The following is a 21,331-nucleotide window of genomic DNA, read 5'->3' as shown; positions in this document are numbered from 1 at the left end:
AAATGAAAAAAAGAAGATAGCAAGACTTTGTTCTCTGTCGGAGACGTTTCAAACCTCACGCCTTCTCTTGAGCCTGACCCCACTCTCTTCTGAAGTCCATATGAAATGGGAATTTGTTTTCCTATCAGATCATGTAGGCTGGACGGCTCCTTCCAGGCCAGTTCTGGGTTTAGTCAGCGTTTTCCCTGCTTCCCCCCCCCCCTCCCCCACCTTGAAAACAATCAATAATTGTTACATTTTCCATGAACTGCATGTGGGCTGAGAACAATTGAATTGTTTTCTCTCCTGAGGAGTCTGTGGCCGGCTTCCACGGGAAATTATCTTTTTTTTTTTTCATTGTCGCACACAATGGATTGCCAGTTTGTTTCTTGACGGACAGAAAGTCTAATTATCCTTAAGAACGTGTATCAAACACTTCTATTTTCGTCTGCTTGATGTATGACAATGTTTGTGCCTTTTGGATAGGTGGTTTACCTAATCAATAATTATATGGTTCTGGAAGCTACACTCGTCGCTGTATTATGCGTTTTTCTATCTTGCCTTTTTCTATATTTTTCTATCTTTCTATCTTACTAAGACTTGTTGAAGGTGTGCTCTGGTGTTGAATTTGTCCTCCTAACTGAATGAAATATTTTGGCCTCTGACCTATATATTTTCTTTCATCAGTCTCGCCATGTTTTACTCTCGTCATTCTTCTTAAATTCTTTCTTAACTTCTTTCCTAAATCCCATTCTTTCTTTTCCTACATCGATTGCTCTCACTAACTCTTTCAGTAACTCATTACCCCTCCATCACCTCTCATTTTATCCATGTCTGTCTCATCTTCCTCTTTCTCTCTCTCTCTCACACACACAAGCAGACACATATTCAGTCTCTCTCTCTCTCTCTCTCTCTCTCTCTCTCTCTCTCTCTCTCTCTCTCTCTCTCTCTCTCTCTCTCTCTCTCTCTCTCTCTCTCTCTCTCTCTCTCTGTCTCGCTCACACTCACCCTTCCACACACTCCCCCACACACAAGCAGACAGTAACCCCCCCCCCCCCCTCTCTCTCTCTCTCTCTCTCTCTCTCTCTCTCTCTCTCTCTCTCTCTCTCTCAGGGTGGGGCACCCCAGCACCCCATCAGTGTCCGGGCAGGAGGGGGAAGAGAACCCTGCCTCTCTGGCAGAGAGCTGCTTCAGAGAGCTGCTGGGCCGAGCCGCCTACGGCAACATGAACAACGCCGTCCGACCCGTACTAGTGTGAGTACCACACACACATACACACACTCATACACACACACATTCATACATAATCACACACACTCATACACACACACATACAGTCACACACACACTTATACCACACTCATATACGTACACGCACACACACACAATTACTAAACCTAGATACCCGACATAACAACCCAAAATTGTTGGTATAAGTGGCACATCCACTACCTACTCTGCAGTGAGGGTAAGTGGGCCGAGAACTCTTCTCCCAGCCCTGAGTTTGGGTTCTCATGAGACAGTTTGAATCGAAATCATTTGAATTCTCGGTCCATTTCTTTTCATCACACCCACACACGGTAGGAAGGAACAGTCAGGCTTCTGCCTATCTCACCCAGTAAGCATCCCAACACACAAAGGAAATCAGAGGGAAAGTTAGAGAGAGACTGAGGGAGAGAGACAGAGAGGGAGAGAGACAGAGATAGAGAGACAGAGATAGAGAGACAGAGAGGGAGAGAGACAGAGAGGGAGAGAGACAGAGAGGGAGAGAGACAGAGAGGGAGAGAGACAGAGAGGGAGAGAGACAGAGAGGGAGAGACAGAGAGGGGGAGAGGGGGAGAGACAGAGAGGGAGAGAGGGAGAGAGAGGGAGAGAGAGGGTCTGGAGGTCTTGAGTCCTTCTGTCTCCAATACCAAGACCTTCTGTGATTCCAGATTTAATTCACACTTTCTTATTGGCCGCCTTCTTCTCCGCTGGGCTCCAGCTCACACTTCACCCAATTACCGTCTGAATGAGCCTGGCTGGAAGCGAGCGAAGGGGGAAGGATTTGACGGTTGCACGGGGGGGCCATTTTAGCTGAGGAGTCATTAGCGGTCGCAGCTTTGAACGCCTCCCAGGGCCCACCTTTAGGGGATGTGGAACCTGGACCGGGGTTGTTTGTCTTTATGATGTTGTGACACACACACACACACTCACACACACACACTCACACACACACACACACACACACTCACAGACACACACACTCACAGACACACACACACACACTCACAGACACACACACACACACACTCACAGACACACACACACACACTCACAGACACACAGACACACACACAGACACACACACACACACTCACAGACACACACACACACACACACACACAGACACACACACTCACAGACACACACACACACACACACAGACACACACACACACACACACAGACACACAGACACACACACACACACAGACACACACAAGACACCACCCCGGGGGCCCGGGTTTGATTCCAGCCTGGGCTGTTATCCTGGCTGTCCTTCCCTTTGTGTTTGCTTGTGTATATGAAATGGAGAGACCCAAACATGGTGTTGCGTCCCTTTTTCGTATCTCTGTTTTTCTCACACACACCCAAACACTGTCGCACACACACCCTCTCCCACACACACCTTCTCCCACACCTGCAGGGGAACGCAGGAAGCCGACTCCTACCTCCCTGTGTGTGGAACTAATTAAAATCCAGGAGTGTGACAGATAGAGAAGGAGCCCCATAGAGTGTGCTTTCTAATGGTCTTATTATTAGAGTCATCATCACCATTTTACTGTTTTGTGAAGTTGAGGAAGCGTAGACTTTTTCCATTCCAGTGGATTGTAATATTCAAGCCCAGAGTCTGGAAGTTATGTCTCCTATAAATGATGTTGAGGTACCCCTAGCGTTGTGCTCAAACAAGTTTTGGTACTTTTTTACTATGTTGACGTCAATCGACTGCTTAGAGACCAGTAGATAGCTGTCCTGCATGTGTTGGGTTAACTGTGTCACTATGTTAGGATAGCAAATAATTGGATCTGTTGTTCTCAGTTGTTCCTAATGCTTTAAATACTTCCCATCTGCATAGCAGCAGTGCACTGCTACTTATACTGTTGGATTGGACCCTTATTCTCTATATTTTGATACATTCATGCTCCATTCAACTATCAAGTGTTCCACTTAATATTGTGTCATTAGCCATCAGTTACATTCTACTTTGGATACTTGACATCTGGCCAAATTATGAAGAAGATAAAATAAAGTAGCATATTTAATCATTTTCTCTCTCGTATCTCTCATATCTCTCCACTGTAGTTAATCCCATTAAAGCTCAGTGTTTACCTCCTTATCCTGAAAAGATGACCTTTGACCCTCGGTCCATATGGGAAGCTAATCGCTGGTGAACCCAGAAAGCAAGACCCTTCTTTTAATTACATGTTTTCATCACACTTTGAGATGTCATTTTGCCAATTAAGGAGATCTTTTCATTCAAACAGGCCTCGCTCATTGCGGAAGTCTTCCCTTCCTCTCTCTCTCTCTCTCTCTCTCTCTCTCTCTCTCTCTCTCTCTCTCTCTCTCTCTCTCTCTCTCTCTCTCTCTCTCTCTCTCACCTGCTCTCTCTCTCTCTCTCTCTCTCTCTCTCTCTCTCTCTCACCTGCTCTCTCTCTCTCTCTCTCTCTCTCTCTCTCTCTCTCTCTCTCTCTCTCTCTCACCTGCTCTCTCTCTCTCTCTCTCTCTCTCTCTCTCTCTCTCTCTCACCTGCTCTCTCTCTCTCTCTCTCTCTCTCTCTCTCTCTCTCTCCAAGGGGAAGGAAATATCTAAAAAGACTGATGTTCTCTGTAATTGCGAGGCTACTTAATGCTAACCATGCCTTCTGAAGTCTAGAATATCCTGCATCCCTTTTTGGCCTGTATTTGATGTTAAGAAGAACTTAAGTGGGGTGTTCACGTGTGTGTGTGTGTGATGTTTTCTAATAACTGCTAAAAGGAATCTTTAAAATGTTTGAAGTTGGGGTTTGAATGTTGCATATTTCAGTTAAAGAATCAGAATGAACAGAAAAGACATTGAGAAGAGAGCGTAGGGAGGGAGGGAGAGAGGATGTATGAAGAAGCGATGGTAGCTGTACTGTAGGTTGGCATATTGACCTGTCCGCTAATTTTGGTGGAATCCCAATCCAACAGATTAAATTCAGGGGTGGGAATGTGAGTGAATGTCGCGGGTTTAAAGTCATTAGTTTAGCAACTGAAGAAGAATACATTCTATTCACTTACTGTAGCCTGTAAAACTTCTGAATGTAACTGAGTGTGATCATCTTGTTTTTAGATTTTAAATCTAGTTGGAATTGTTTTCTGGTGTAAATGCTTTATCTAGTGACTTAATAAATAAGAATGAATAATGTGTTGTTTATTTAAATTAAGAAATCTTATCAAGGGAAATGTTCTCACTGCCATGGCTGCAGTGGTCATAACTACTATTTTAGCACTTAAATTTGATAGGGCATTCATGCAGTTATCCCTGCAATAACTCCTGAAGGATTGCTGGCTTGGTGGTGTTTTTTGTTGTTGTTGAGGCAGGAAGACTGAGGTCCTCTGGGTCGTGTATTTGCTGGAGAGCAGCTGACCCTACAGACAGAGCGAAGTTTGCTTTCCTGGGGTCCGTGTGCTAGGGGTCGCTGGGGGTCGCGCCACCCCAGGGATCTGTGACTGTGTTCACATGGTGTCCAACTTGCAACCTTCCTGTCTGCCCTCCGGGAGGGAATCTCTGATATCTACCGCAGCTTGTACGAGTCATAAGTCATTTTAGATGACTGGAAAGGAAGAGAGGATGGAGGGATGGAGGCATCTTTAGAGTGGCACCGTGTGGCCTGTGTCTCTTGGCTTGGTGAGTCATGGATGGTTCCTCCCAGCTGAGGGTCTCTCTGCTCTCGTCCAATCAGGCCTCTCCTGGCTCCTGTGGGCTCTGATGTCTCGTCCAATCAGGCCTCTCCTGGCTCCTGTGGTGTCAGGTCGAGCTGGAAGGGGGGGCGCCCGCCAACACGACTCAGCTGTGGCTTTGGTGCCAAAAGCGTTCACACACACACACACCCACGCACACACACACACACACACACCCACACACACCCACACGCACGCACACACACACACGCACACACGCACGCACGCACGCACACACACAAGAAACCACACACTCGCCCACACACACAGACAAACACAAACACACTTACCCTCACACACTTTGTCCTAGAGCAACATGTCCTGTACATGCTGAGACAGAGCTGGACCACAGAGATGCGCGCACACACACACACACACACAGCCACACACACAGCCACATACACACACACACAGCCACACACACACAGCCACACACACACGCTTAGAAACCTGCTATGTGTCTATGGAACTTGGCCACCTTTCTAGCCCCTTTTAACTTCCCTTGACCAACAACCTGCTCACAAGGCTGCATAAGGAGAAGCATGTGCCACCTGCTGGCTAACATGTGCTACTGCAGCCCATTAACGCAGAAACAAACAAGGGAGACATCTCTGTTTGTATCACCACGAGAACACGGCTGTTGGTTTTATTGAACTTCCGTGATTATGCTACTTCTAACAGCCTGCACCTTGTTATGTTGTGCTGTTAGTGCGTCTGTGCCCACAGCCATGGAGGTGAGCTGGGGTCGTCAATGAGCCCTGGAGTGCTGCTCTTGTGATGGTGAACGCAGCCGTGCTGTGGTTCTCAGGCTCGCTGGTCGTCCACCTCGCAGATACAGGGGGAGAGAAGAGGAGGAGAGAGAAGAGGAGAGAGAGAGAGTAGAGGAGAGAGAGAAAAGCGTCTTCGAGGCTGCTCTAAAAATAGATGGGATTGGGGTTAACGGGGGGAGGGGTGGAAGGGGAGGAGAGGAGAGGGAAAGGGGGGGGGGAGTAGGAAGGAAAGAGGGAGTGGGGGCTGGGGTTGGATTGACGTCACAGTGGCGACAGTAGGTGCTATTATAATTCACAGAGCCTCTCTATCCCTCTCTTTCTCCATCTGTCTTTGTCTCTCTCTCTTCCCCCCTCTCTGATTCCATCTATCTCTTCCCCCCCTCTCTCATTCCATCTCTCTCTCCCTCCCCTCTCTTGTTTTTTTTCTGTCTGGAGGGCAGTATGCTTGCTTTAAGAGAGGAGTGAGTTTGAGATGGGGTGTGAGAGGGAGAGAAAGAGATGGGGAGAGAGAGAGAGAAGAGGAAGAGAGAGGGAAGAGGAAGAGAGAGAGAGGGAAGAGGAAGAGAGAGAGATGGAAGAGGAAGAGAGAGAGAGGGAAGAGGAAGAGAGAGAGAGGGAAGAGGAAGTGAGAGAGAGGGAAGAGGAAGAGAGAGAGAGGGAAAAGGAAGAGAGAGAGAGGGAAGAGGGAGAGAGAAAGAGGGAAGAGGAAGAGAGAGAGAGAGAGAGAGAGAGAGAGAGAGAGGGAAGAGAGAGAGAGAGAGAGGGAAGAGGAAGAGAGAGAAGGAGCAGGAAGTGGAGAAACATGGAAAGACTCCAAATCTTCCTCCATTATGAAACCAGCACACATTCTTTTAGAGGCCATGACGAAATACTTTTTCCTCTTATAAAACACTTGGTTGCTACTGTAGAAAATATACAATTTAAAGACATATTTTAATCAAGGAAAACCAGTAATGTTTGAGGGATGAGGGATTTCTAGGGATTTTCTTGTCTGAAATAAACCTCTAATCCCCCCACTGTGATATAAAGACCCCGCTTCAAGATTCACTTCGATTAACTTCTCAACTTCTGTTTTTCTAGGGGCACCAAAAGCAGCACTTAACAGACCATCACTTCTAGTGAAACTCACAACCTTGTCCCTTACCTGCACTTAGCATTCATGTTCCTGATGTTGCACTGTTTGGCACGAATCTGCACTCACGAGTGTACTAATAGTACTGTAGCTTCATAGTAGTACATTTACATTTAGTCATTTAGCAGACACTCTTATTACATTTACATGTAGTCATTTAGCAGACGCTCTTATTACATTTACATGTAGTCATTTAGCAGACGCTCTTATCCAGAGCGACTTACAGTAAGTACAGGGACATTCCCCCCGAGGCAAGTAGGGTGAAGTGCCTTGCCCAAAGACACAACGTCATTTTGCACAGCCAGGAATTGAACTGGCAACCTTCAGATTACCAGCCGATTTCTTAACCGCTCAGCCACCTGACTCCCTAGTAGTATTGTAGTACGCTGTAGTATTGTTTTTGTTCACCTCTCCTTAGATGTAGTGACGATGCGGCCAGGAAGCTCCACTCTTTTACTCCGACCACGAGACACTGTAGAACCTTGCCCTGGGATCCTCGATCTCCCGCCTCACTTCCTGTATAGAGCTTCAGATGAAAGCGTCAGCTAAGTGAAGGAAATGTAAAGCGTAACATACACACAGCGTCTAACATCGACCCCTTCGGTTTTCTGTCGTCTCGTGAATCGACCTGTTGTGAGTCGCGCTGTTTGGTCGTGAAGGAACCCTAGTGTTGGCCCATAGCATCACACACAGATATTGAATAGGATCCGACAGAAGTGACTGATGGCCACCGCTGTGCTTTTGACAGGTGACACTGTTTCATTACAGCGCGGGAAGGCCAATGGCCCCCATGTCGCATTGATTGAGTTGTGTGTGTGCTAGTGTGGGCGTTTGTATGCATGTGATTGTGTGTGTGTGTGTGGCGTGCTTTGAGAAGTTATAGATCTCTTTTCAACTGCCCTTCCAACCCACTGTTGAGCGAAGATGTTGCTGTGTGTGTGTAAGGTGAGCGTGTGTGTGTGTGTGTGAGGTGAGCATGCTAGTGGGTGTACGTCTGAGATGGAACGGAGTTCTGCCTCCAGCGGGGGAGGAATCGATGATGTCGTCTGACATGGAGCCTCGTACTGCCTCGTTCTGCCTCGCTTAGCCGAGGGAGGCAGGAGATGCGGCCTCCAGGTCGGGTCAGAGTCAGGGTTTATCCGCGGCAGAGCACGAACCTTCCAGCACTGCTGCTCCACGTATCTGACAATTTTTGTTTCCTAACATCCCTTCATCTGTCTCACGACCCTCTCTGATGGAAACCTGTTTTCTCCTGGGCCCTTTCATCGCTCGCTCTCTCTCCTCTCTTCTCTTTTTAACATCTCTAACACCAAATAAAAGGAAAACCAAAGCCAGTGGAGTCCTTTTGATGGGCCAACCCCATTTCCTCTCCCTCTTCATTAGTTCTCCCACTGGCCATCTGCCTTCCAGATGCACTCTGTTGTTTATTTGCAGTCTTTCTCTCTCTCTCTTTCTATATCCATCCCTCTCCCTATCTCTCCCTCCCTCTCTCCCTCCCTGTGTTCTCCCTCCATCACGGCATAATGGGATTGGGTCTTTTATCTGGCGTAGTGGGTTCTTGGGACGTCAAAGGTAGACTGGCATGAAAGGGGGGCCTTTTTCCAGCACTAATTAAAAGAGGAGGGAGAGTGGGAGACAGGAGGGGGAGGGGGAAGGGGGAGACAGGAGGGGGAGGGGGAGAGAGGGTGCTCCACTGTGAAGTGCTAATACAAGGGATTGGCCCGGACCTCTGAGGAACTGGCCTTGACCTCACCGCTCCAGGGAGAGGGAGGGGGGGGGGGAGAGTGAGAGGGGGGGTGGGGTGAGAGGGAGGGTGGGGTGAGAGGGAGGGTGGGTGGGTGGGGTGAGAGGGAGGGTGATGGGGAGGGTGAGGGTGATATGGAGGGTGAGAGGGAGGGTGATAGGGAGGGTCAGGGTGAGAGGGATGTTAGGGGTGTACGGGGCTCCTTGTGTCTGCGTTTGAAACAGGTCTATTCACGGCAAACGCTGCTGCTTGTTACACTGTGGCTCTGTTGCTGCGCTCCACAGTCACAATACAAAGGAAGCTGTTTATACTGTGCAGCCTGCAGTGGCGACTGGGAGCTGTAGTCAGACACAGACACATCCCTGCTATGAGTGGGCACTGTTTCACACACACTTCCTGCAGCGTCCGTGTCATGTCCTGTTTGTCACCGCCGTACCTAGTTGTGAAAACACCAACTGTCCCTTTATTGCTATTTAGCGCTTTGTTGATATCCTTTATGGAAGTGTGGTTTAAATCACCTGGTTGTTGTCCATCTACCAGCCCTACTATGTGCCAAGTCAGCCTCATGCCAAAATGAGGCAAAACATGAGAGGACTCCAGACAAGAGCGGTTAGGGAGTCGGGCTATTAATCAGAAGGTTGTTGGTTCGATTCCAGGCCGTGCAAAATGACGTTGTGTCCTTGGGAAAGGCACTTCACCCTACTTGCCTCGGGGAGAATGTCCCTGTACTTACTGTAAGTCGCTCTGGATAAGAGCGTCTGCTAAATGAAATGTAATGTAATGTAACAGCAGATAGAACTAGAGAAAACCCCTGACCCTGGACGTCAGTACTGTCCCTGCTCCTAACCCTGTCTCTTCTCCCGTTTCTAGGCACCTCGACAACCACCGCTTGTGGGACCCCAACGAGTTTGCTGTCTCCTGCTTCCGGATCATCATGTACTCCATCCAGGTGGGTGGTGGGTCCAGTCCCAGCGCAGCTAGAGGGTGGTGGGTCCAGTCCCAGCACAGCTACAGGGTGGTGGGTCCAGTCCCAGCACAGCTAGAGGGTGGTGGGTCCAGTCCCAGCACAGCCAGAGGGAGGTGGGTCCAGTCCCAGCACAGCCAGAGGGAGGTGGGTCCAGTCCCAGCACAGCTAGAGGGTGGTGGGTCCAGTCCCAGCACAGCTGGAGGGTGGTGGGTCCAGTCCCAGCACAGCCAGAGGGAGGTGGGTCCAGTCCCAGCACAGCTACAGGGTGGTGGGTCCAGTCCCAGCACAGCTGGAGGGTGGTGGGTCCAGTCCCAGCACAGCCAAAAGGAGGTGGGTCCAGTCCCAGCACAGCTACAGGGTGGTGGGTCCAGTCCCAGCACAGCCAGAGGGCTCAGGCCTGGACCCTGTTTCCAGACAGAGCATCTTTGAAGCAGCCCAGCAGGATATTATCCCCCCAAGTGAATGCAGAAGTTGAGGGTTCAGTCGCATTCACTTCTTTTCATCTCAGCCTAGTCTGTACTATAACGTTGAGATATGGGGAGAGAGCTTTGGTTTGAACTGTCATTTGAAGGACACAGGGAAAGGTTTGACAGTGAGTGGGTCAAACGATAAGTGCGAAAAGTCCCAAAAAATGGAGGGAACCCTGAAAGTCAGAGAAGAAGCAGGAAAAACATGCAAGGAGAGAAGTTGATGAGATGGGGGGGATAGGGAGAAGGAGAGAACTAGTGTGAAAAGAAAGCGGAGTGGTGGAGAGTGGCAGTGTGTGGGAGCTGCTGTGACTCATGTCTCTTTGAACTCAACTATGGACCCCTGGGATGTTACTCACTCTGCAGTATTCTCACACACACACACACACACACACACACACACACACACACATACAGATAGACATACTGTATACTCAGAGTGGGACTCGCATTCCATTGATACACACACACAAACATGCACACTTTGCACCACTGTCTTTATCCCAGGCTCTCTCTCTCTCACACACACACACACACACACACACACACACACACACAGATGTTTGCTGATAGACGTATACCGACTGGTACTTGCATTCCTAACAAAGAGAAAAACTAGCAAACTTTCTCATTGTCTTTCACCCTAACAAACACACACACACAGGCATCCCCAGCCCTCCTCCCTCCCTCCCTTTCTCTACTCTTCCTCCTTCCCTCTTCCCTCGCTCTCTTCCTTCCCTTCCAAGTTCAAGTCTTATATTGTCAGATGTACAGAACAACACAGGGTCAGACTGGGCACTGAAATTCTTAGGACAAGACAACGCAAAGCAACCTGGCATAACATAACATCTCTCCTTCCCTCTCTCAACCCCACCATCCCTCCATCACTCCATCCTCCCCAGACGTCTCCAGCTCCTCTTCTTCTCATTGTTGTTCTTTTAATGGGCCAGTCGGTCTGGATTCCCTGGGTGGCCAGAGGTGGCTCTGAGAGATAGGACACAATCGATGAGGCTTATCTCTGTCTGGGAGTGTGTGTCTGAGTGTGTGTGCGCATGCATGTGCGATTAGGGCCTGGGCTTTCTTGTGTGTATCTGCAAGTAGACTGCTAGAAAGAAGTGTTGAACATTTACATTTAGTCATTTAGCAGACCCTCTTATCCAGAGCGACTTACAGTAAGTACAGGGACATTCTCCCCGAGGCAAGTAGGGTGAAGTGCCTTGCCCAAGGACACAACGTCATTTGGCACAGCCGGGAATCGAACTGGCAACCTTCAGATTACTAGCCCGATTCCCTAACTGCTCAGCCACCTGACTCCCCATCATCATCATCAACATCATCCTGTCCTGCTCATGCAGCGAGTTCACGTTGTCATGGGTGTTCGGTAGCCTGGTAGCTGTTTGTTTCAGACCTGTTTTTGTTTTTGTTTATTTGCATTGGATACTTCCACCTCTAAACCCGCTCCCCTAATCTACTTCCTCTTCTGGCCCCGCCCCCTCAGGCCCAGCACTCCCACCATGTCATCCAGCAGGTCCTGGGTCACCTGGACGCTCACAACAAGAACACCCCTCGCGTCCGTGCCGGCATCGTGCAGGTCCTCCTGGAAACGGTCGCCATAGCAGCCAAAGGTTCCGTGGGTGAGTCCGTCTGCCTGTTGGTCTCCAACACGGAGGGAGGTGGAGGGAGGGGAGGGGTGGAGGGGTGGAGGATTCGTGTTGTTTACACCTCCTTCAGTGGCTCGGTTACATGAGAGGCTGTTAGTGTGTCAGCCTGTAAGGATCGATGCAGTGCATTGTGTTGTGTTCAAGGTGTGCGTGTTTTCATCCTGAGCTCACCTGTTCTGGATGTGATTGGAAGGTCAAGGCTCTATGTTTGTACGCGAGGCCGTCCAGAGTCTGCATTGTCTTCATCCGTTCAATGTTTAACCTGACTTACTCCCACTTTAGTTGACTGTGTTTCTGAGTACTCCACCCTCTCCTTCTCTTCTGCGCTCTCCTCCCTCTGGTCTGTTACGTAAAACGCTCTCCCGCCAGGACTGATTCAACAGAAACGAAATACCTCTGAACTCTTTGAGCCTGAACCCATTTGCCCACCAACTCTTTGGTTAGGTATGTTTCGGTGTCGTAGGAAGTCCCTTAGCAGGGTGCACACCTTCATCCCTCCTCCAGAGAGGTTGTAGTTTTAGTTTCTGTTGTGTTTTTCTCTTTCCACTTTAGTTTTGATTTGTTGTCTTGTTATTCTGTGGTGATGGTGTAGAGTAGATCGTTTTTTTGTGTGTGATTATACAAAGACAAATGCATAGGTTTACATTCTAAACTATGTAAATGTTTATGTACATCAGGCTTTCAAAATAGCTGTCCTGAATTGTAGTTGAACTCTGTGATACGTACAAGAAAAATGACTACATGTGTGAGCAGTCACACAGTATGAACATTCAGACAGAAACCACTTCAGACGTCGGGTCAAGCTTTGCAAAAATAACTTTCTCCTGGAGGAAGGCTTGAATATTGGACTAAGAAGCAGTCATAAGATGAGTCAGCTGTTATTGAATCTCAGGCCCCGAGGGAGAGACCCTGAGATATTGCTTTGGAGAGCTAATTCCAGGTGTTACATTCTGTGACATGGTGAATTAGCCCTGCGTAGACAGAGGGACGACTGCTGCAGACAGAGTCTGCGGTGACATGGACAAGTGTAGCTGCTATTTTTTTGTGACAGTCATGAGAGGTGGCATGACTTTCCCATGACAAGTATTCCCTTAGCCCTGCAGCTCATTCTGCTCCGTCATTACCACTGTCATTCCCACAACACTTAAAAAGATAGATGCTTATGGTCTCTGTGTGTGTGTGTGTGTGTGTGTGTCTGTGTGTGTGTGTGTGTGTGTGTGTGTGTACAGGCCCCACGGTGCTGGAGGTGTTCAACACCCTGCTGAAGCACCTGAGGATGAGCGTGGACTTTGAGATGGGAGAGACGTCCAGACGCAGCTCTGCCGTCAGCAACTCGTCCGGCGGCCGCCCCAAGGAGCACGAGGAGCGCATCGTCCAGAACGCCATCATCCAGACCATCGGTCAGTTCTCCAGCCACGAGAATTCACACCTAACGAGGAACAACCTTGTCAACAGTTGAGACTAATTGTTTTCCGAGTGAGGAGTCTGTGAAGACCGTTGCCTCTCTCTCTCTCTCTCACTCTATCTCTCTCTCTCTTACTCTATCTCTCTCTCTTACTCTCTCTTTCTCTCTATCTCTCTCTCTTACTCTCTATCTCTCTCTCTTACTCTATCTATCTCTCTCTTAATCTCTCTCTCTCTTATTCTCTCTCTCTCTCTCTCTCTCTCTCTCTCTCTCTCTCTCTCTCTCTCTTACTCTCTCTTTATCTCTATCTTACTCTCTCTATTTTTCTCTCTTACTCTCTCTCTCTCTTACTCTCTCTCTCCCTTACTCTCTCTCTCTCTCTCCCTTACTCTCTCTCTCTCTCTCGCTCTCTCTCTCTTACTCTCTCTTTATCTCTATCTTACTCTCTCTATTTTTCTCTCTTACTCTCTCTCTCTCTCTCTCTCTCTCTCCCTTACTCTCTCTCTCTTACTCTCTCTCTCTCTCTCTCTCTCTCCCTTACTCTCTCTCTCTTACTCTCTCTCTCTCTCTCTCTCTCTCTCTCTCTCTCTCTCTCTCCCTTTCTCTCTCTCTCTTACTCTCTCTCTCTGTCTGTGTCCCCAGGCTTCTTTGGTGGTAACCTACCAGACTACCAGCGGGCAGAGGTGATGATGTTCATCATGGGCAAGGTGCCCGTCTACGGCACCCCCTGCCACACCCTGGACACGGTCCAGATCGGGTGAGTCCCTTTCCCCTCGGCTAGTTAGCTTCACCTGGAGATAACCAGTGGAAATGGAAAATGTTAACCATTGTAATGCACTTGTAGTTTCCTGTCCTCTGGTGAACTCTCCCTGTTGCAGTAAATGAGTTCCTGTGCCAGACCCTTCCCCTGGCCGCACGCACTCACACACACACGCACACACACACACCCCAATCACACACCCTTGGGGAATCCCTCGTCTAGGCCTCTTGTAGTCAAACAGTCATTACTCTCTCTCATGGTTGTCCCCCATCAAAGTGAACTGTCTGTTAAGCTTTGTAAAACAGTGTCCTCTTCCTCCCCAGCCCAATTTGAGTTTGGTTCCAGGGTTGCTAAAAGGGCTGTGTGTGTGTGTGTGTGTGTTTCTTCCCAAAAGTGCTAATCCTGGAGGCCTCTAGAGTACAAGCTCAGATAATCCCAAATCAAAAGAACCCCGTAATGCTACTGCCACCCTCCCTCCCATCTCCTCCATCCCCTCTCTCCTCTCTTCTCCTCCCCTCACTCCTTTCCTCTCCTCCCTCCCCTCTCTCCTTTCTTCTCCTCTCCTCCCTCCCCTCTCCTCTCCATCCTCTCTCTCCTCTCCATCCTCTCTCTCGTCTCCATCCTCTCTCTCGTCTCCATCCTCCCCTCCCCCTATTCCCCTTTATCCTCGGTTAAGTGCCGGAGGAGAGAAATTAGATTCAGTGGTTCATCTAGTGTTGCAGCCGGAGCTGAAGGGTGGAGGAACAGGGAGCGAGATGCTGTCCAGACATTTCAAACCGCTCAGACCCGCCAACGAGTCTGCTGTAGTCGCACTTCAGATCCACGCTTCTCTCTGGGTCCGTGTTGGATTTAAATGTATCCCCGGGGAGGGTGGCTACGAGTGTTGCGCCATCGTGAATGCGATGGCCCGGATCACATTCTGGCCTGGACCCTGCGTGCATTAGCGGGGATCAGGGATGCCAGCAATCCAACAGTCATTCAGCCAGCCTCTCATACCGACAGTCAGCACACGTAATGCATATTCATGTGTTTCAGAGGGATTTAAAGGGATTTACATATGGGGAAACAAGTAAGAAGAAATGATTCAACGTAGCTATAGGCTTCAGCTTTAGCATGTACAGTCCTTGTATGTGCAAATGTATGGTGGGGGATTTTGTTGCTGGGGATGATGTTTTCCCTCTAAATTTTTAGTCCTCCCTCTATTCACTTTCTATCTCTCTCTACCTCTCTCTCTCCCCCCCACCCCCTCACCCTTACCCATTGGCTAATGAATTCCTGGCTCAGCGCTTGTTTATATTCCTCTCAGGCACCAAGGCACCAAGCGTATCCAGGCCATGCTTCTGAGCTCTCTCATCATGGTGAGTCTGTGTCTCCCTCTGTCTGCCTTCATCATTTATCCATTAGTTCTGTCTGCCAATAAGCACAGTCCCACCCACACGCCTCCCAACAGAGTGCTCAATTAATAGTGTCAGTCCAGCTGAATCTAAACAGATGGATCCATTCATCTGGCCTGTCCAAAGGGGGGGGGGGGGGGGGGGGGGGAGAAACGTTCGATATCTGTGTGTATGTCCTATACTACCGGACCATGCTGCTAATGGTTCACAGCAGGTTTGTTGTATTGCTACCAGATTTATTCTAGTTTATATCAATGCTGAGAGACCCCCCCCCCCCCCCAACACGCACACACACACTCTCTCTCCCTGTCTCTCCCTGTCTCTCCCTGTCTCTCTCTCCCTGTCTCTCCCTGTCTCTCTCTCCCTGTCTTTCCCTGTCTCTCTCTCCATCTCTCTCCCTGTCTCTCTCCCTCTCTCTCACCCTGTCTCACTCTCTCTCTCCCTCTCTCTGTCTGTCTCTGCATATATATTTGTATTCCCTCAGTCAGTCACTCGAGAATAAGAAAAGTAAACAATCTGCAGCAACACAGACACACACACACAGACACACACACAGACACACACACAGAGACACACACACAGACACACACACAGACACACACACACAGGCACACACTCATCCACATACTGTACGCACTGAGTATAGACAAGTCTCTTCTTCCTCACTGAGCATCTGCTGTGACTGTGGTCACACACACACACACACACAGACAGACAGACACACACTTCCTATTCCATGCGCACCAGGAGGAGAGTTGGCTGAGAAAGGTTAAAGTATTTATAACACCACGCAGCCACAGATGGGGTCTGGCAGGACTGTTGTGTTGTTAGTTGGTGCCAATAAAAGAGTCTGCACAAACACCAGACGTGTGTGTGTGTGTGTGTGAGGGGGGGGGGTCCCTACAGGGTCAGGGGCCATGGATCATGTGGGAAGGCAGATTGCAGTGTGTGTGTGTGTGTGTGTGTGTGTGTGTGTGTGTGTGTGTGTGTGTGTGTGTGTGTGTGTGTGTGTGTGTGTGTGTGTGTGTGTGTGTGTGTGAAGACCGGGCACAGTCGTTTGGGAAGGCTTAAAAATTCATTATATTTACTTCCTTGTAGCAGGAGCTCACAAGACCTAGTATTGGCATAAACATGAACTAGATGTACATCCATACAGCTCACATCCATGCAGCTCACATCCATACAGCTCACATCCATACAGCTCACATCCATACAGCTCACATCCATACAGCTCACATCCATACAGCTCACATCCATACAGCTCCGGAAAGAATTGAGAGACCACTGCACCTTTTTCTTTAATTTTTTTAAAAGTTGAGAAGGGATATTTTGAGTGAGGAACAGAAGGGTAACATTTTAGAGGCCACTGCAAATGTTCCCCTTCTGTCACTTACTCAGAATCGTCCTTCTCAACTTTTTAAAAAATGAAAGAAAAAGGTGCAGTGGTCTCGAATTTCTTTCTAGAGCTGTACATTGTGCTTGTTGTTTTATACTGTTACTCCACCCCACCTATCTTTTCACCTACGCACACACACACAAACACACAGAAACACATGTGCGCACACACACACAAACACACGTGCGCACACACACCCACCCACTGTCCTTGTCAGCTCATCATGTGCAGCGTGGGAGCTCATCCCGCCCTGACAGGTGGCCTGTTCCCCCGGAGCAGTAGGAATGAGGTTCGGGTTAAAAATAAGCATTTTTATAATCTCATCACGTTCACCTGCCAGTGAAGTGACAGAAATGAAGCCCACCTCAGCGGGCCTCCTATCCAGGATGGACCTCCTTACTCGATCTGCCCAGCAGATCACTGTTTCACACTGAAAGATATTGAACTTGTCGCTCTGCTGTCTGGCACCTGGTGACGATGCTTTAACACCTGTCGTCTCATCTCTTTCTGCCACTGATTTCTTTTATACTGAGTATATACTGTATTTTGTATGTGTGTGCGTGTGTATAAGCAATCAGGGAAACCAGGCAAATATATTCACTGAGTATGCTGATATTTATTCTCTGTACTACTAAATTACTGTGGCTAATTGCAGAGTTATGAAGATAATTAAAATCAAGTCATTATTCTAAATGAACTCAGTCTCAGACTCAGACAGTCACAGTCTCCACACAGTCACATACTCCAGACAGAGTCACATACTCCAGACAGAGTCACAGTCTCCAGACAGAGTCACAGTCTCCAGACAGAGTCACAGTCTCCAGACAGAGTCACAGTCTCCAGACAGAGTCACAGTCTCCACACAGAGTCACAGACTTCACACAGAGTCACAGTCTCCACACAGTCACAGTCTCCAGACAGAGTCACAGTCTCCAGACAGAGTCACAGTCTCCAGACAGAGTCACAGTCTCCAGACAGAGTCACAGACTTCACACAGAGTCACAGTCTCCAGACAGAGTCACAGTCTCCACATAGAGTCACAGACTTCACACAGAGTCACAGTCTCCACACAGTCACAGTCTCCACACAGTCACAGTCTCCAGACAGAGTCACAGTCTCCAGACAGAGTCACAGTCTCCAGACAGAGTCACAGACTTCACACAGAGTCACAGTCTCCAGACAGAGTCACAGTCTCCACATAGTCACAGTCTCCACACTGAGGGCAGCTCCAGTGAGGCGGGGTAATGAACTCATTAGCCTGACCTTTCCCACCTCTCGTGTGTGTTACCTCAGGTGACCTCTGGCTTCAAGTCCAAGAGCATGGCGGCCGCCCTCCCCCATCCCTTCCTGGACCCCCTCTTCTCCATCTCCCTGATGGAGGACAGCGAGCTACGCCAGCTGGTGCTCGAGATCCTGCACAACATCATCGATCGCCACGACAACCGCGCCAAGCTGAGGGGCATCAGGTAACAGCTGGTGGCTGGCCGCCCTCTGCCACCGCGGAGAGAAGGGAATCACCAATCCCGCAGCCCTCAATGCCGCCCTCACCTCCCTCACCCTCACCTCCATCCTCACCTCCCTCACTCTCACATCTATCATTGTCCTCACCTCCCTCACCCTCACCTCCATCCTCACCTCCCTCACTCTCACATCTATCATTGTCCTCACCTCCCTCACCCTCACCTCCATCCTCACCTCCCTCACTCTCACATCTATCATCATCCTCACCTCCATCTTCACCTCCCTCACCTCCATCCTCACTTCCCTCACCCTCACCTCCATCCTCACCTCCATCCTCACCTCCCTCACCCTCACATCTATCATCATCCTCACCTCCCTCACCTCCATCCTCACCTCCCTCACCCTCACATCTATCATCATCCTCACCTCCCTCACCTCCATCCTCACCTCCCTCACCCTCACATTTATCATCATCCTCACCTCCCTCACCTCCATCCTCACCTCCCTCACCGTCACCTCCATCCTCACCTCCCTCACCCTCACCTCTATCACCATCCTCACCTCCCCCACCTCCATCCTCTCCCTCACCTCCATTTTCATCCATCCTCACCTCCCTCACCCTCACCTCCATGCTCACCCTCACCCATCCCTCTCTCCTGTTTTCTGTGTCCTGGTCAGGATCATTCCTAACGTGGCGGCCCTGAAGATCAAGAGGGAGAAGATATCCAAACAAGATGTTGGCTTCATGAAAAAGGTACATGTTCAGTGCAACTTAACAAGCCATTAATTGGGAATGCCCCAGAAGCAGTTTATGGCCTGATGTGTCAAATGTATCCCTTAATTAACTAAATCAAACACAGCTCAGATACAGTAGATTTAACAAGAAGTCTACGACATGGCATCTTGAGTAAGAAGGTGAAAATTGAAAAAAGTGGAAATGCTGGCTTAGATTCAGGGATATTTCACATTCTGTCGGCACTGAGGTAGACACCAATGAAATCTCTCCTCCTCGTCTCCATGGTGATAACTTGAAGATTAGCAGAGAGATGGATATTAGAGAGATGACATCTCCCTCCCTGCCTCCCTCCCACCCCTACGCCCCCTCATCCTCGCCCACACACACTCACCCCCCAAAAGCAGAAGACTGTTCACTCTGCCAGAGATCATTCCAGCAATGCTTGTAGGCATTTATCTAATCACACACACCATTGAAGAGAAAACACTTTAAATGCAGGGATTGTCGTAGTGTTTGGGAACAGTTTTTGACTACACCAGAATGCATTTGCAAATATGCAGAGGCATATTTGCAACTATATTTACCTCTGTGCGACTATGCAAATGAGGCACAGTACAAATGACGGTTTTCACACACACAGGGAAAGGTCGATTTGCCATTTACACTGCATTGTAATCACAGACACACATGGTCTCTATCTATGTGCATGTGATCAAATGGGATGCACATTTTAAGCCTGTTTGTGAGTGAATATGAATTTTCATTGTTGACTGTACACAAACTGTACACACAAAGATTGTCATTCTAATGTTGGACTTTGCCACAGACAAGGCCATTTTAACTGAATGGTAGTTCCAATCCACACTTCACCCGTAGACTTGGTATTCTAACAGTGCATACCATTTAGGCGACACTGTCATGGATAATTAATGGAGTGTAATTGCGTTCATTATAAGTGAAAGGAACTCATCAGCATGTGAAATACCTTCACTTTTCATTAGGCAAGTGTTTTGACTACGGGACAAAGGCAATTGTGACGAACGCATCCCTCGTTGTCGTTTGCAATGAGCTCGTTTGAAATGCTAAGTTCGGGTTTAGCCTGAGGGGCTGTTGGTTATTTTCAGGTGATTCAGCCCTTTAAGAGTTTAACCTTTTCACTACATATCCAATGTCATTTTTGTTCAGCCAGTGTATGCAAAGTGTAGTCTAATCTTAGAGAGGGGGGGGTATTATAATAATTAGATACTTTTACCTCCTGGAGCACAATGACGTTCATTAACCAGTTCATTTGGTGCAAGTTTTTGAGACATTGAAGGCGATAGGGTTCTTTGATTTTCAATAGGTCTGTGTATCAAGCCCCTGGGTAGGTTGTACAAGTATACTTTTAGGAAAACCAGTGCTTTTCATCAGTATGAATACAGGTGTTCTGTTGCTACGTAGACAAAGCTGTTGGGCGGATCTAGGTGCAGTTCTCCTCTCGACTTGTGATGTTGTACGTCCTGTCTTTTCTTATCTCCAGATATCTGTCTTTAGATCTAGACTGCAGCTATATATAACCACCTGTCTAGACATGGATATCTCCCTCTTTCTTCTTTGCTATATGCCCTCTCTTTCTTTCTCACTTTCTCTCCACCTGTCAATTTCTCTTCTCCCTTCTCTCACACTTCTCCTCGCATTCAAGTCACTTATGTAGCCTCAACGTTTTTGTTCACCAAAGAAGAGATAAAGTCAGATCCCCCCCATTTATTATGGATCGTTTTAGTCTTGTTCTTTGTATAATATTTTAACATTCTCTGTTCATCTATCCTCCCCTTCCTCTCTTTCTGTTTTCCTCTGTCTGTCTCTCTCTCTCCCTCTGTTTCCCTCTCTCCCCCCCCCCCCTCTCTCTCTCTCTCTCTCTCTCTTTCTCTCTCTTTCTTTCTCTCTCGCTCTGTCTCTCTCTCTCCCTCTTCTCTCCACTAGCACGGCCAGCAGCTCTACCGTCACATCTACCTGGGCTGCAAGGAGGAAGACAACGGCCACAAGAGCTTCGAGCTTCTCTTCACGGCTCTGGCCTTGTTGACCATCGAGCTGGCTAACGAGGAGGTGGTGGTGGACCTCATTCGCCTGGCCATCGCTCTGCAGGTACCTCACACACCTGTCCCGAAATCCACCCACAGCTGGAAAGCTTCTTTGCTCATGCCCTGAACTGAGCAGCACTGTAGGGATGGTTGTTTGGGGGGGGGTGGATGTTAGTGACTGTGTCAGTAGTTTGGTAGTTTGTTGTCAGTGGGTTTGGCAGTTTGGTAACCGCTAACCGGGTTCATGTATTGTACAGGTGTACTGTATGTATACAACATATCATTTCGATCCCCTGGTAAAAATGGGGAGGGAGTCAGGTGGCTGAGCGGTTAAGGAATCAGGCTAGTAATCAGAAGGTTGCTGGTTCGATCCCCGGCTCTGCCAATGACGTTGTGTCCTTGGGCAAGGCACTTCACCCTACTTGCCTCGGGGGGA

At 48.7% G+C, this 21,331-nt stretch overlaps 1 protein-coding gene across 1 annotated transcript in view; it reads left to right on the top strand.

Moving 5' to 3' along the window:
• Positions 1-21,331, top strand: part of efr3a (EFR3 homolog A (S. cerevisiae)) — a 66,084-nt gene that overhangs the window by 32,351 nt on the left and 12,402 nt on the right. The window contains exons 7-15 of the mRNA XM_062481586.1: positions 1,093-1,233; positions 9,459-9,537; positions 11,521-11,656; positions 12,913-13,083; positions 13,731-13,845; positions 15,155-15,206; positions 17,932-18,104; positions 18,778-18,853; positions 20,798-20,959. Coding sequence (XP_062337570.1) covers positions 1,093-1,233; positions 9,459-9,537; positions 11,521-11,656; positions 12,913-13,083; positions 13,731-13,845; positions 15,155-15,206; positions 17,932-18,104; positions 18,778-18,853; positions 20,798-20,959 — 1,105 coding nt within the window. The remainder of the gene's footprint in view (positions 1-1,092; positions 1,234-9,458; positions 9,538-11,520; positions 11,657-12,912; positions 13,084-13,730; positions 13,846-15,154; positions 15,207-17,931; positions 18,105-18,777; positions 18,854-20,797; positions 20,960-21,331) is intronic.

Source organism: Osmerus eperlanus, chromosome 16, assembly GCF_963692335.1.
Source record: "Osmerus eperlanus chromosome 16, fOsmEpe2.1, whole genome shotgun sequence".
NCBI lineage: Eukaryota > Metazoa > Chordata > Actinopteri > Osmeriformes > Osmeridae > Osmerus > Osmerus eperlanus.
Note: the sequence above shows the minus strand (reverse complement) of the source record. Positions and strands in the feature narration are given on the sequence as shown.